The sequence below is a fragment of the Cryptomeria japonica genome, chromosome 4, assembly GCF_030272615.1.
Source record: "Cryptomeria japonica chromosome 4, Sugi_1.0, whole genome shotgun sequence".
Classification (NCBI taxonomy): Eukaryota; Viridiplantae; Streptophyta; class Pinopsida; order Cupressales; family Cupressaceae; genus Cryptomeria; species Cryptomeria japonica.
This window is the reverse complement of record NC_081408.1, coordinates 672,819,283-672,833,812: the sequence shown is the minus strand read 5'-3', so window position 1 is coordinate 672,833,812 and position 14,530 is coordinate 672,819,283. Positions and strand designations below refer to the sequence as shown.

Below are 14,530 nucleotides of genomic sequence, written 5' to 3'. Positions count from 1 at the left end.
ATCTCTCGTAGCCTCTTCAGTACATTCCGTACAGCTTGTGGTATCTCGGCATTGAATTTTTGCAAGGTGATATTTGAACCTATTAATGCCACCTTTTACAATTTTTTTGCAATGGTTGCAAAAAACATCTCCTCGTTTTGGACCTGGTCTCCCATGTTTCCAACAAGGGTCTCTCTTTTTGCCACCAACTTTAACTGTAGAAGCTGAATCCATTTTCTTTCAAAAAGATGTGGAAAAGAACCTAGCAAAAGAGAGACAACATTTAGAGATAAATAACATTGTTACCAAAAAAAATCACGAACATCCAAAAATTACAATGACTGTATAACTGTATTTTATTTACAGTCATCTATTAATAGATGACTATCTAAAATTAAAATTTTAATTGGTTGTGTATTTTTTTAAGTTTTTAACTTCAAATTTAAATTTAAATGAAATACTTTAATACACATTGACATTACACAGTTGACAGTCATTTCAAATGACTATGAGTATGTATTACACAGTCATTTCACAATTGACTGTGTAATACACAGTCATTAATTACAATGTACATTAATGATTAATGTATTACACAGTCATCAGTAATTTGAAAATGACTATGTATTACACAGTCATTTCAAATGACCGTGTATTACACAGTCATCAGTCATTTGGAAATGACTGTGTATTACACAGTCATTTGAAAATGACTGTGTAATACACAGTCATTTGGAAATGACTGTGTATTACATAGTCATTTCAAATGACTGATGACTGTGTAATACACAGTCATTTGGAAATGACTGTGTATTACACAGTCATTTGAAATGACTGTGTATTACACAGTCACAGTCATTTGAAATTTGAAATTTGAAATGACTGTGTATTACACAGTCACAGTCATTTCAAATGACTGTGTAATACACAGTCATTTCAAATTTCAAATGACTGTGTATTACACAGTCACAGTCATTTGAAATTTGAAATTTGAAATGACTGTGTATTACACAGTCATTTGAAATGACTATGACTGTGTAATACACAGTCATTTTCAAATGACTGTGTATTACAATACACAGTCATTTCAAATGACTGATGACTGTGTAATACACAGTCATTTGAAATGACTGTAATTACTAATTACTAATGATTGTGTATTACACAGTCATTTGAAATGACTGTGACTATGTAATACACAGTCATTTTCAAATGACTGTGACTGTGTAATACAGTCAAAATGACTGTGTATTACAGTCATTTGAAATGACTGTGAATTCGAAATAAAACAATACAAAAAGATACCTGGTCGCGCGTGCAAATGCAAACAATACACAGTCATTTTGACTGTGTAATACACAGTCATTTCAAATGACTGTGTATTACATAGTCATTCGATTAAAATTTAAAATGACTGTGAATTCGAAATAAAACAATACAAAAAGATCACGAATAAACAAGTAAAAACCTGGTCGCGCGTGCAAATGCAAACAAATGACTGTGTATTACATAGTCATTCGATTAAAATTTAAAATGACTGTGAATTCGAAATAAAACAATACAAAAAGATCACGAATAAACAAGTAAAAACCTGGTCGCGCGTGCAAATGCAAACCCTACTGGATATCCGAAATCGCGTGGCGTTTTTTGCCTTCCGGAGTCGTGCGAAATGGAATAAAGACTTGGGTTTTTTTTTTGCCTGCGACTTAAGTCGCATTTTTTTCGCATTTTGTGCCACGTTTTCAGGCGGGTTTTGGCGATTAACGGCGAGTATTTGCCAAAAAAATCGCGGCGACTATATGAAAAAATCGCACCGAGTATTTCCACGATTAACTCGCGCGCCATTCTGGATCGCGATTACTCGCGAGTTTTTTAATGGCTCGCCGAGTTTTGCAAGCCTGGGTGAAGTAAACCCGAAGGCCGACGACGCGCGGACAGAACTTTATACAGGAGAAGACACGGCAATGCGAGAATTTTCAATTTTGCTCCAGGTAGCCATTCAGACCTACGTTCGACAAGAAGCGGTGGAGGTAGAAATCCCACGAAGTGCCGTGTGGACAGCGCTGGAGGTTAGCTCGGCAGTAAACCGTTTGATGAACCACCTCCCTCGGTTGCTTGCACAGGCATCGCTGGCACAACAGGCCCGCCTGGAGGAGATTGCCCAGGAAGAGCGACGACAACAAATCCTGCAACGCTACAAAGAGAACAGCTGACGGGAAACGGAACGAGATGGCGCCAGGCCAGGAGGAAATTGAACCTTGTAATAATCCCGACACACTGCTGATATAAATTGTGGCCGAAAGGCAAAATAAAAATAAAAATAATAAAAGTTTTTTTGTGTACATGGCGTGTGTTTGCTGTGTATGGAAGTGACTTATGACCAATAGACTAAATAAGGACAAAAATAAAAAGATACAGAGTGACGAATGGGAAGTGGCACAAACTGCGTTGAATCTCAGACAGCAGATAGAACGAAGGCGTAGGCTAAGGCAGCTTGCCAAGGGACGACCGGCCGAGGGGTTGCCCGAAGGGAACCCAGGAGGTGTCACGGAGGTTGCGAAGGCAGAGATAGACGGAGAGAACTACACTGTCTACACTGTTGTAGGGCTGCCAGAAGGAGTCACGGAGGGTGCCGAAGGAGAACTCTACAGTTCGCCAGAATACCACCATAGGGTAAGAAGCCGCGAAGAGTTGGTGGAACAAACAAGGCGAAGTCTAAACCTGATCGACGCTACCAGAGACTTGCTAAAGAATTTGTCCATTTCAGAGGACAACCGGAGGGAGACAACTAAAGGTGACGGTACGATCGAAGGTGCCGAGGGAGCACAAGGGTACCGTACGGGAGGCAATTTGTTTGGTTTGGTGTCAGCAACTTTTTCCGAAGGACCCACGAGTGGAGGTTCAGTTGCAGGAGGCGGAGGATTGCCAGGTACAAGCACACAAGGAATTAGAGGAGCGAGACCTAGCGGTGGGATGGCGAGTAAACAAAAATTGCCAAAGTTCACAGGGGAGGGCAAGGAAGACCCCTTACGGCACTGCCGTACATGTGAAACCATTTGGTCCGCCAACGGAGTAATAGACCAGGATGACTAGGTACAGCAGTTCCCAGCCACGTTACGAGGAGTTGCCATAGATTGGTACTTCGATGTGGACAAGCAAAAAGTGGCCACGTGGGCCAATCTTCAAAAGGAATTCACGGGGGAGTTTCGGTTGCTCCGTGATGACAATGAAATTGTAACGGAGATATACAGTACCAAACAAGGTACCAGGGAGACAGTACGGGCATACAGTCGGAGGCTGAAAGAACTCTTGGGTAAAATGGAAAGCCAACCCACAGATAGATTGAAGAAACGATGGTTCGTTTAAGGGTTGAAATCCTCCCTACGGAGGAAGATGAAAATTGTACCCCCGACGTCATATGACGACGCTTATAATAGGGCGATGGACCTGGAGAGCGAACACAAAACATCAAAGAAGAAGAAAAGTAATAAATCCTCATCCGAGGACGATGACTCTTCACAGGAAAGCAGCAGCGACGATGAGGCTGGCAAACGGGTGCAAGCGCTCCAGAAAGACATGGAGCGAATGAGAAAGGAATTCAAAATAATGAGAAGTACTGGTCGGAACGAAGGGGACATATGGTGCACTGAGTGCAAAGAGGAAGGGCACACAAAGGGTACTTGCCAAAAGAAGGCATTCTGCGAGATTTGCCAAGTGATGGGACACTCCACCAAGGAGTGCCCATACAACATGAAAACCCGAAGTACACAAATGAACCAGGTGTTGTTCACGGAGCAGGCCACAACATCCGCACCAGTGGGTACCGGCCAACATACTAACACAACGGCATCATCTGGAGGATACCGGGACAACAGACGCGGTGGCGGAAGGAATAGCAACAATAACAATAACGGAAGCCGTATCTAGTATGATGCCAAGGGCCGGCCAATTATCCAATGTAGGGCCTGTAATCAGTGGGGGCACTTCGCCCGTGATTGCACGAAGGAAGCCACCCCTCAGCACCTCTGCCGTTGGTGTGGGCCAGGCGACCATGAGGACGCAAATTGCCCGCAGGCAGGGGTTAATCTCCTCAACATTGAGAAGGCTGAGAAGACTGGTGAGAAAGAAGTACTGGCGATCACCCACGCCCAGACGAAAAAAGCCACTTATCCCGACCCCCGTACGGAGAAGGAGAGATTACGGGAGGCAAAGGCCAATATTGAACGTGAGATGACGACCGAACGACGGGACAACGAGGTGGCGAGTACATCATCCCGTACAGAAGCGGAAAATAACATCATTGGGCAAATCTTGCAGATGGAGGTGTCGATAAAGGTAAAAGACCTTCTAGACTCTATGCCACAATTGAGGACTGCCATCCTCACCAATGTGCAAAGCACCGCAGCATCGAGTGCACCACAGGGACGGGTTCCTGCCACCGCATCGTCGAGTGCACCACAGGTACGGGTTCCCGCCACCGCATCGTCGAGTGCACCACAGGTAGGGGTTCCCGCCACCGCTCCGAAGAGTGCACCACAGGTCGAGGTTTCCTTTAGCTCTTCGACTGACCCGATGTTACTAGCCTTGAGCAGTGGTAGACACCCAGCTGTGGTAGAAATTGGTATCCGTGGGACCATTCTGAAGGACACCATTGTGGACGGGGGATCTGGGGTGAATGTACTACCAAAAGAAACATGGAAGCGGCTGGGGAAGCCCACCCTGTGGCCACCCACATTCAACCTGGTGGGAGCGAACCAACACGACATTAAGCCACTCGGCCTGTTGATGGCCCAGCAAGTGACAATTGGTACGCAACCATTCTTGTTAGATTTCGTGGTTATTCTCTCGAAGAAGAAAGGCTATGACGCCATCCTGGGGAGAGCGTGGTTAATCAACGCGAGGGTAAACCACAACTGGAAGAAAAATACACTTTCCATGGAGAAGGGAGGGCGGAAATATACCATTGACCTACACACCCAAGATGTTGGCGAAGAGCTCGCCTCTTCCGACTCGGACTCAGAGGACTCTAATAAAGGGGAAGGGGGTCTCGATGAAAGCAAGGGCAAGAACGCGATGGAGCCGAACAGTGAAGGGGTGCTCGAATTGGAGGGATGTTTTGAAGATGAGGTATGCTCACTTAACGAGCTCTTCCACTGGCAAATGGAGGATTATGAAATGTTCCAAAGCTACAGGCTCGAAGTAGAGGAACCAAAGCAACCAACAGAGGTGTACCTGCCGGAATACAAAGAATATTGGAAGGGAGACGCCCCAACCCTGGCGACGTAAATAATCCGAAGAGTGTCGGCAATGATTGGAACCCTGTGTAGAAAGCCGCAGCCTTCAAAATCTTTATTATCCTTCTTCTTCTTATGTACGGGAAGGACACCGTGGTACTTGTAGAAATTGTGGTTCCAGGTCTTCAGATGGCTATTGAAAATAGATTGGCCACCAACGGGCCCAAATCGAAACCCTACCACGCGAAGCGCGCAGGGAACCTGAGAGGCTGGACGGACACCCGAGAGGATGGAAGGGGACTTGAGAGGCCAGGCAGGCGACTCAAGAGGCACAGGACCATAGCAGGCGACTCTCGGGCGAGGAAAACCGAGAACGATGAAGGGCAATCCCAAAGATAGGGGACCCGAGCAGACGACTCTCTAAGACAACTAAATTAGGAGATGAGAAAAAAAAAAAGGAAAAAAAAAAACTGTACGGTTGTATGACAGGCGACCGTACGGCCAAAAAGTTATAAAAATGAAAAACCGTACGGTCGTACGACAGCGACCGTATGGTCAAAAATATATATATATATAAAAAAGGAACGGACCACCGTGCGGTGGTAACACCGACGGTGACCACCGTGCCGTGGGCCACCCCGGCGGTGGCAACACCGACGGCGACCACTGTGCGGTGGGCCAACCGGCAGTGGTAACACCGTACGGTGGACACCGACGATAGATGCCATCGTGCGGTGGTCAACCGCACACCCAGCATAAATCCCCGCACAGCCGCTCCGTCGTCATGGTCCGCCGTACGGTGGAGGGGTGTAGGCCGCACGGGAAAGTGGCCGCACGATCGGAGGTGTGTCTGTATGGTAAGAAGTGTGTTAAAAAAAAAAAAAAAAACGACGACGACGACCAGATTTAAATTGATTCGCTAGAGTTTGAAGCCAAGACACTGGAAATTCAGAGTGGAAAAGAAGGGTTTTTGGCATCTTAAAATATCACTGAAATGCTGTGCGCCATGGACTTTCGTATGGTTCTGAGGGTTGTAAATTGGTGTTGGCGGCCCCAGGACCCTGCGAGGGGCGCTGCCCCTCGACCCCACTGGTGGCGTTGCCCCCAAACCCCCAGTTTATTTTGAGCTACAGAAGACCACGGGAAGTGTTGTGGTTTTCCGTATTGTGAGAAAGAAGCCTGCATCTAAGCATTGGCGGGGAAGCCATAAGCCGTAGAGGGAGACGGATTTGGAGGTTGGGAACAAACAGAGTTTGAGGGAAGGCATTGCAGGTCCGCGCAGTTGTATGACACCAGGGAGTTATTCAGTTTAGTTTTTGGCCTTTGGGGAGTGTGATGGAGGATTCGAGGTGTCTCCTAGCATTTGTGCCAGCGGATTGTAGCCACCTCCAGGCATGACTGGTACGCTTTGAGGAACTCGGAGTATGTCTCAGCTGGACGTGAGGTTGCCTTGGTGGATGCACAGAGGGCTCGGGAGGAGCCGACCACCAGGTTGGAGGCAATAGTCGCGTGAGACTTAGTTCAACGTACCCAGGAGTTGGATGCCGGGAGAGCAGCACGGGTGGCTATCGAGGACAAATTGGCTAGGGAGATAGTATCAATTGAGTAGCAATTGGTGGAAGCTGAGACTGAAAAACGTGTTTTGCAGACAAGTTTGGGTTAAGCACAGGAGGACTGTGATGGCAAAGGAAGCAATATTGGTGAATTCCGCACTTGAGCATTGGATGGTAGCAAAAAAGGGTTTTCAAGCGAGGACGCAGCAAGTGTATAAGATCCGGGCCCGACTGGCGTCAGTAGTTCCTATCGTTCATCTCTATTTTGTATTAAGTCGTCAGAGTCTACTTCTTTTCTTGGGGGGGATGATGTTGCCGGGAATAATCATTATGTTATGTTGTTATATTATGTTTATGTTGTCGTCGGTAATAATGAGTTACGGCGGTCAGTTAGTTAGCCGACCGGTAGGTAGTTGGAGTCGCGACAGTTGTGTCGCACCCCTTCGGGTATTATATATTGTGTACCTTTTCTTCGAAGTAGGATCATGTTAGTCGTGTCAAATGTAATGTTATAAGCACTTATTGTACATGGACTGTTGAATTAATAGAGGCTGGTTATTTAATATATTTCCATTATGTTCTGTGCATTTACGTTCTGCATTTGACCGTTTACCCGAGAGGGCAAACACCACCCAGGTCCTGCCCAGGCGGCTGGGTTCCCTGTGGGTCCTGCCACAGGGAACCCAACCGCCTGGGCAAGACCCGAGTGTGCCACAAGGAACCCAACCGCCTGGGCAAGACCCGGGTGGGACCCAGGTCGAACCAGGCTCGGACCAAGACCGAGCATGAACCAGGACCAAGACCCGGCCATTTTTGGCAAGAACCCGTAACTGAGCAATTAAAATATAAAAAATCAAATAATTAAGATTTAAAAGCAATCTTTAAAGGATAATTAGAATACACAATCAATTTATGAAAATGTTAAATTTTATACTACTTAACTTCGATAGCTCCAATGTTGAAAATGATAACACATTTGATGGTTGGTGGTGAACATTTGGATGTCCTCGGCCTTTACATACAACCCTTTGATCCAATCAATTTTATTCCCTATCTTTTGTAGCATAAGATTGAAAGAGTGAACCACACAAGGTGTCCTAAAGATATATGAATATCGTTCTTCAACCAACAACCAACAGCTCTACAAATCTTTGTTTTGTCCGTTCTAACTTGAACAACGTTATTGGGTCCCACTTTCTCAATGGATGCAATGAGAATATCAGCAATAAATTGGCCATCTTCCACTTGCCCCTCACAATAACATGACTCTCAAACCATTGTCCCTCTAGGGGACACTATTATGACATTGATCAAGGGCTGATTTTTGGCATCTTTCTACCCATCTAGAACAATGGACACACCTGTCTCTAGCCATGAATCCCTTATGGGCTTCAATGAATCTTCAACAATCTTGACTTTCCCCAATAAGGTTCCACACACCCTCTTCTTATGTCTTATTAATTTTTTTCACCAACTCTTGCCAATATGGTAAGCAAACAACATTGAATTTCAACCCATTTGCATAAATAAATCTTGTTATGTGTTGGTCAACAATGTTTTGCCTTTCATTTTGAGATGCAATTTCCAAAGGTCCTTTTGGTCTTTTGTTTGTAGTGGGTTCTTCAATTTCAAGGTGAGGAGTGGACAAAAATGGGTGGTTTTCTACCACAATACTAGGATTAGATTGGAGCATTGGGGGATTCATTCCCTTTGATCTTCTTTTTATCAAGGGTTGACTTGATTTGTGATCTACCCGTTTGTTTGCTTGTTCTTTCTCCATTATATCTCCTATCATTGTCTCTAATGGCACAAGTACATCATTTTTCCCAAGGCAAGTTTTGATGCTTTGCCTAGGTATTCCATACAAATGGACTTTCACTTCACTATATTTACTAGAATATCTTACACAAACCCATTGCAAATCCAAATGTAACCCCCACAATCTGGAACCAGTTGTGTTATATTTCCATAGAGCAGATTTTGGATCTGTTTTAAATTTAGGTTGAGAAGTGGAGCTAGAACTAGTTGCCATTGTGAATTCCTCTAGCAAAAAAATTTGTAGACAATGCATTCAAAACAAAAAAAATCAATACAAAAAATAAATATATAAAACCTAGCTCTTTGAATCCTTGAAGTTGATACCTTTATAGAAGAAAGGAAAAAACAGAGATAAACAAAGAAAATAATTTGTTTCCTGTTTATAAAAAAATGGAGGGAAAATGTTGAAAAAAACTTACCCCTTTAAAAAAAATCCTTTAATGGTCTTCTTGGCAGCCAATAAACACTTGTAAATAATTGAACTAAAATGAACTGTTTTTGGCGTTTCATTTGTTTTCATCATTTTTAGGGTTGAAGAATTTTAGGGTGCTCAATCAATGCCAAATAAAAACATTTTGAAAAAAAAGTAAAAGAAATCAAAAAAAGCATTGTTGCGCTGGTGCATTCATAATGGGTTTGCCTCAGATGAACCAAATATTGTTTTCTCATGTCTTGGATGAACCTGCAGGCGGACTGAACCAGTATTGGTATCTAATTCTGGCTTTGCCGCAGACGGATCCTGTAACTTAGTTATTATTCATGGTATTCATATTGCTATTAATATATTTAAAAATAAATTAAATATATTAAATATGTTAATAATTATATATTTATATAATATTAAATCGTTTAGGTAGGCTATTCTTCTGCTAGCTAGAGGATGGGTCATCCATGACATTGATCACACGGGTCACTACCAATCTCTTTCATTAGTGGGGGAGGTGGTGGCATTGGATTCAGCAGCGATTTCAGCTCAAACAGGATTTCATCCACATCTTATCTATGTAACATCATTGCCCTATGATTCCAACTGGGTCAGGCTCAACGGATCAAGTTCAGGGCGACTATTTGTTTATTCATACATTCACATTTTATCTTTTCTCTAATATTTTAATCCCAAATTGTGCCAATCAATAGATCGAGCCCATAAACCAGCACCAGAAACAGCTATCGACTGCATAAACAACCCCAACAATTTATTTATCTTTTTAAAAAGTTTATGAATTTTTGAATATTATGGATTTAAATTGATGAACCCTGTGACAGAATGTGAAGAAAACATGTCAAAATTTGTCACAGGTTCTCTTGAGTTCGTCCAGGATGAACCCACAAGTCAATTCCCGAACCCTAACTTCACCCACCAGTATCCGGACCCGAAATGATCATACCCAGACCAGCAAGGTTACAAGAACGAACCAGCAATATAGCTTGGAAAAAAGGAAAGAAAATAAGAACTAGCCTGAAAATCTGGAAATCCACAAAACTGCTCTTCAATTCCCCTATGAAATTCTTTCAATTTACTCAACAATGCTAGTGTGTTTCTCTAGCATGGGCAGATATGGCTTATATTTTAATAATTTTCTCAGCTTTAAAATCACATTTCTGTTGCATTTTTTCCATGCTTCCTACACTCCGTGAGTCTCTGGCTTGGACTTTCCAAGTACTTGGCCATAAACTTGCAAAAACTCATGGATGACTTGTCTGAAAACTTAGTGCGTAAATAGCACAAAAAGTTGGCGCATTAAAAAGTTGATGAATACTTGGCAACTCGCTGAAATAGTCAAACTATGGTTAAAGCTAGCAACTCTCATATGATGAACTGGTGATGTCATGCGTTCTGTTTGTTAGACCTTTTTGCTGCTGCTTCAATAGGTATAGGCGTGTACACTTTAATGTTGTATCAAGAAGTTCTGTCAGATATCTGTAATATCTGCTATTATAGATACCATCCTGTCCATATAGAGAGGAAGATGTCATTCATTCTCACTTTATCCTTTTTTGGTTTATATTTCTAGATGCTCATAGTGTAAAATAAATTTAGACAGAAGACATTGTAGAATTCTGAGTTTTAGTTTGCAAATTGAGGTTCTTATGAATATTTTTAATGCTAGGCGAGTTATAGCTACTTCCGTTTGTTATCTGTGACAACTTTATTTGACTAAATTGTCCTTGGCGTTTATATATTATCTGCTATATGTGTCCATTAGTAATTTGTCTTTTATATATTCCTTTTTTTGTATATGCAGCTTTTCTCATACACAATTTATTACTCCAAAATTAGGCAATCAAAAGATGTTTGTGTAAATGTCCATATGCAATCTAAGATCTATGGTTGTATCTAAATCATTTATCTTCCAAGGAAAATATGATGTTTGTTGAAATGATTATTGAGAAATGCAATTTTGTCTCAGTTATGCAGTTTTGCTAATTGAATCAAAAGATGAAGATGGGCAACAACAAGTTCTCACAGCTGCTATGGAGGTGACTGTCATAGACTGATTTATATTAGAATTGCTTTTCAAATTTAAGATTTATTCTCAAGTGTTTTTCCTGTTGCTAATTCTTCACGGTGTATGTTGCAATTGATTAATGCAATTGGTGATTTAATGTTTAATACAATATGGAGGAATTTTCTTCCAGTATGTGTCAAGCTCAAAATGCAAGTTGAATGCATTTTAATCATTGTTTAGTTTGATTTTAAGATCTGTTTTTCATCAATTTGGACATTTGATTGTGATATTGATAATTGTGATTACAATATCTTACAGATGGGTGATGGACAAGAACAAGAGACGGATGTGAGGTTCAGAGCACTTGTTGCAATTGGATCTCTTGTATCCTCATCGCCCTCATAATAATTCATATTCTGTTGCAATTTTATATCTGTGAATTTGTTTCTTAATTTATTTAAGTATTATAATTAGTTCTCTACAAACGTATTAATGGGAAGTTGAGTGATGTGCCCAAATGCTTTAAACAAATCAATGAGTTCATTATAGATGCTTGATTTTGAACATTAGCATTAGGAGATACCAAAAGGCATTTACAACCTAAAACATAGTAAAACTAATTGTAATCATCCACTTCCATTTACAAGGTAACTAATTGTTTGTGTCAGGAAAATCAGTAAAACGAGCACTGTGTATCTTTTGTTTCAACTATTTGTCTTTGCTTTCAAAGCCTTGAATTTTTCGGAAATATCATAATTGTAACTATGTACTCCCAATCTTAATTATCATTAGGTAAAGTTAAATCAATAAATGTATCTTTGCAATATAAGTTAATGGACAATATTTAAACAGTATGCCTGTTCACTTTACCTGAAGTTCAAGCAAATACATGTATTGACTGTTTTCTTTTGGAAGGGAAAATCAGGTTAATGATCCATGGTTGTGTGCAGATGTGTTTAAGTACATTAATATCTCTGACTTTTAATCCTTCCTATATTATAGTCATTGCATGATTTATTCAGATTATTGTGATGATCTTTGTGGGTGAAATTTCTTCACTTTCTTATTTATGATCTAATTTTATGTTGCATATCATGAACATTAACCATAGTAATCTAAGTATTTTCAAGGCTCATAAATCATTTTATTCATGGAATATCTATAATTTATCTGTTTCAAGATCCCTGGCTTTATTTTCCTTCTGGGCCTTAACCCAAATACTTTCAGATGCTTGATGGACTAGTGAAAGACCAAGCAATTCAATTAGATGTTGAAAGCATAGCCACATCTGCAAAATGTTCCAAGGAGACCAAGATTACCCAAGTTGGAGAAGATATTGAGCATCTGATTAAAACATCGTAATTTGATTTTGCATGCACGGGCATATGATAAAATCAAATTCATAATTTGATTTGTTCTTTTCTGCAAGTGATTTTTTTTCTCTCCAAGGCTAATTGTTTTCTGCATGCTCATTCACATTGCTCTTAATATAATTCACTTCTTGGCAGAAATACGAAGTTGGTTTTTCATATGTTGAGGCTCTTGCAGAAATATTTATATGGTGACATCCATTTTATCATAAGAAATATGGATGTCGAAAGCAGTTGTAAAATTTGATTTCAAATCAAACAAATATACATTTTAGTGGGACTTTTTAGTGGAGGAATATATTCCGGTTTGACCTTTGCTTGCCAAGGGTCTCTTTATTTATGGTATTTAATGAGTGCAAATTTTATTGTTTCAGAAAAGTGATGAGTTACAAAGGTATCCACTGAATGCACATGTATAGGTAATTTCTAGCTGGCGCGGCATGGTTATTATTAAATTTGAGTTGGCTTTCTAATGATTGATTATGTAAATATTTATTAAGTCGTACCATTCTCATGTTTACCTAGCCTACTCAAAGCATTGTTATTGGGGACCATAACGAAAATCATAACTTGATATGAATTTATTCAAAACATTTAACCAATTTACATTTTGTACACTAATATCCGTAATACATGGCATACTAAACAGTAACATTAGCACAATAAACCAAGAGGGCATTAGTCAATATGTATGAAATTTTGCAAGCCGCTGATCTTGTTAGATGAGCATAGATATGGCTACCACCTGGAAGGGCTATAGATTTCAAGGATGAGATCTCAAACGGGATTATACAACATAATAGTACTCAAAGAATGGATAAAAATAGGGCTAATGCTCTTGAATGAGCCTCTTAAATATTACAACTGTTGAGAAGCCTCTAGGCATAGTCGGGAATCTAAAGTAAGTGGTCTGCACGTGTCTAAACAGGCAAACGAAAAGCCCTGCCCTAGACTAGTTTGTAACCAACTTTCCTTGGCTACAGTTTGAATGCTCTCCAAATGCATTTTCCCCTATTAGGTTTTAGAATTTAAAGGTATGAGTTGTAGTATGCATGTAAGATGCCATTTCCCATGATTAGGACTAGCATAGTTACCAAACAATGAGTTTATTTAGATGGCTAAAAATAGTTAACATGTCAAACTGATCCTAAGTCTAGCTCTGGTAACTGTACAAAATATATATAACATGTACCCAAAAACCAATCTTGAAATTACATTAATGTTAGTGCACTTAATCAAATCCTTTGTGGTTAGAATCGTACTAAAAAGTGTCTAAAATACCCATTATGAGTCTTGAAGTTTGCAACCATTCTTCACAATATTCACAATCTACATCTAAGATGGCATAAGACGTAGGCGTAAACCTCGTATTCAAATTACATTGGAGCATGGACTCCAAAATCAGTTGTTGGTTTTGAATATCGAAGAAATTAGATTTAGAAAATAATATAGGGTACTTCTAGACCACCTATATTTGTTTTAGAACAAGCAATTAGCTGAATTCACTCACTGCATATGGTTAAAAATGATGATCTGTTAAGATGACCATCTTGAGTATAGCTAGTGGCCGAAGAAAATATACACGGATATAAGCTCCATAACCTATCTTCAGCTTGCATTGGAAGTAGTGTAATCAATTAGTTTTAGATTGGTTTAAAATTAACAATCAAATTCATTGTTAATTTTCAAAACCAACTATATAAGATTAATAAAAAAAATAGAGGGTATGTAAAGACCACTTATTTTAGAGTAAGCGTTGTGCCAAATGCACAAATTGTTTATAAAGAAACTACTAAACCTTGTGCAAAATGAATACTAACTGCCTTTTTGGTGAGAGCCATATTTAAAGATGATATAAGGTGAGACAAACAAATATCAATCTAAGATCCCCGTATGATGCTTGAAGCTTGCAACTATCCATTAGGATATTTACATCAGTTTTAAGGAGGCTTAAACATTCAGGACAAAAGCTATAGTCAAATTACAATGAAATAGGTCGAACAATTGGTTTTAGATTAATTTTATAATAAAACTCGAAATTGATTTTTTATTCAAACATTTAGTAAACAAAAGTAAAAAAAACAGAGGGTATTTCTTTAGCACCTGTTTGTGTTTTAGAACCAGGA

General features: G+C 40.3%; 1 protein-coding gene across 1 annotated transcript in view; it reads left to right on the top strand.

Moving 5' to 3' along the window:
* LOC131046848 (uncharacterized) overlaps positions 1 to 13,006 on the top strand; it is a 231,657-nt gene extending 218,651 nt beyond the window's left edge. Inside the window, exons 20-22 of the mRNA XM_057980636.2 lie at positions 10,996 to 11,065; positions 11,353 to 11,418; positions 12,262 to 13,006. Of these exons, the coding sequence (XP_057836619.2) occupies positions 10,996 to 11,065; positions 11,353 to 11,418; positions 12,262 to 12,396 (271 nt within the window). The 3' untranslated portion in view covers positions 12,397 to 13,006. The remainder of the gene's footprint in view (positions 1 to 10,995; positions 11,066 to 11,352; positions 11,419 to 12,261) is intronic.
* Positions 13,007 to 14,530: the final 1,524 nt, after the last annotated feature.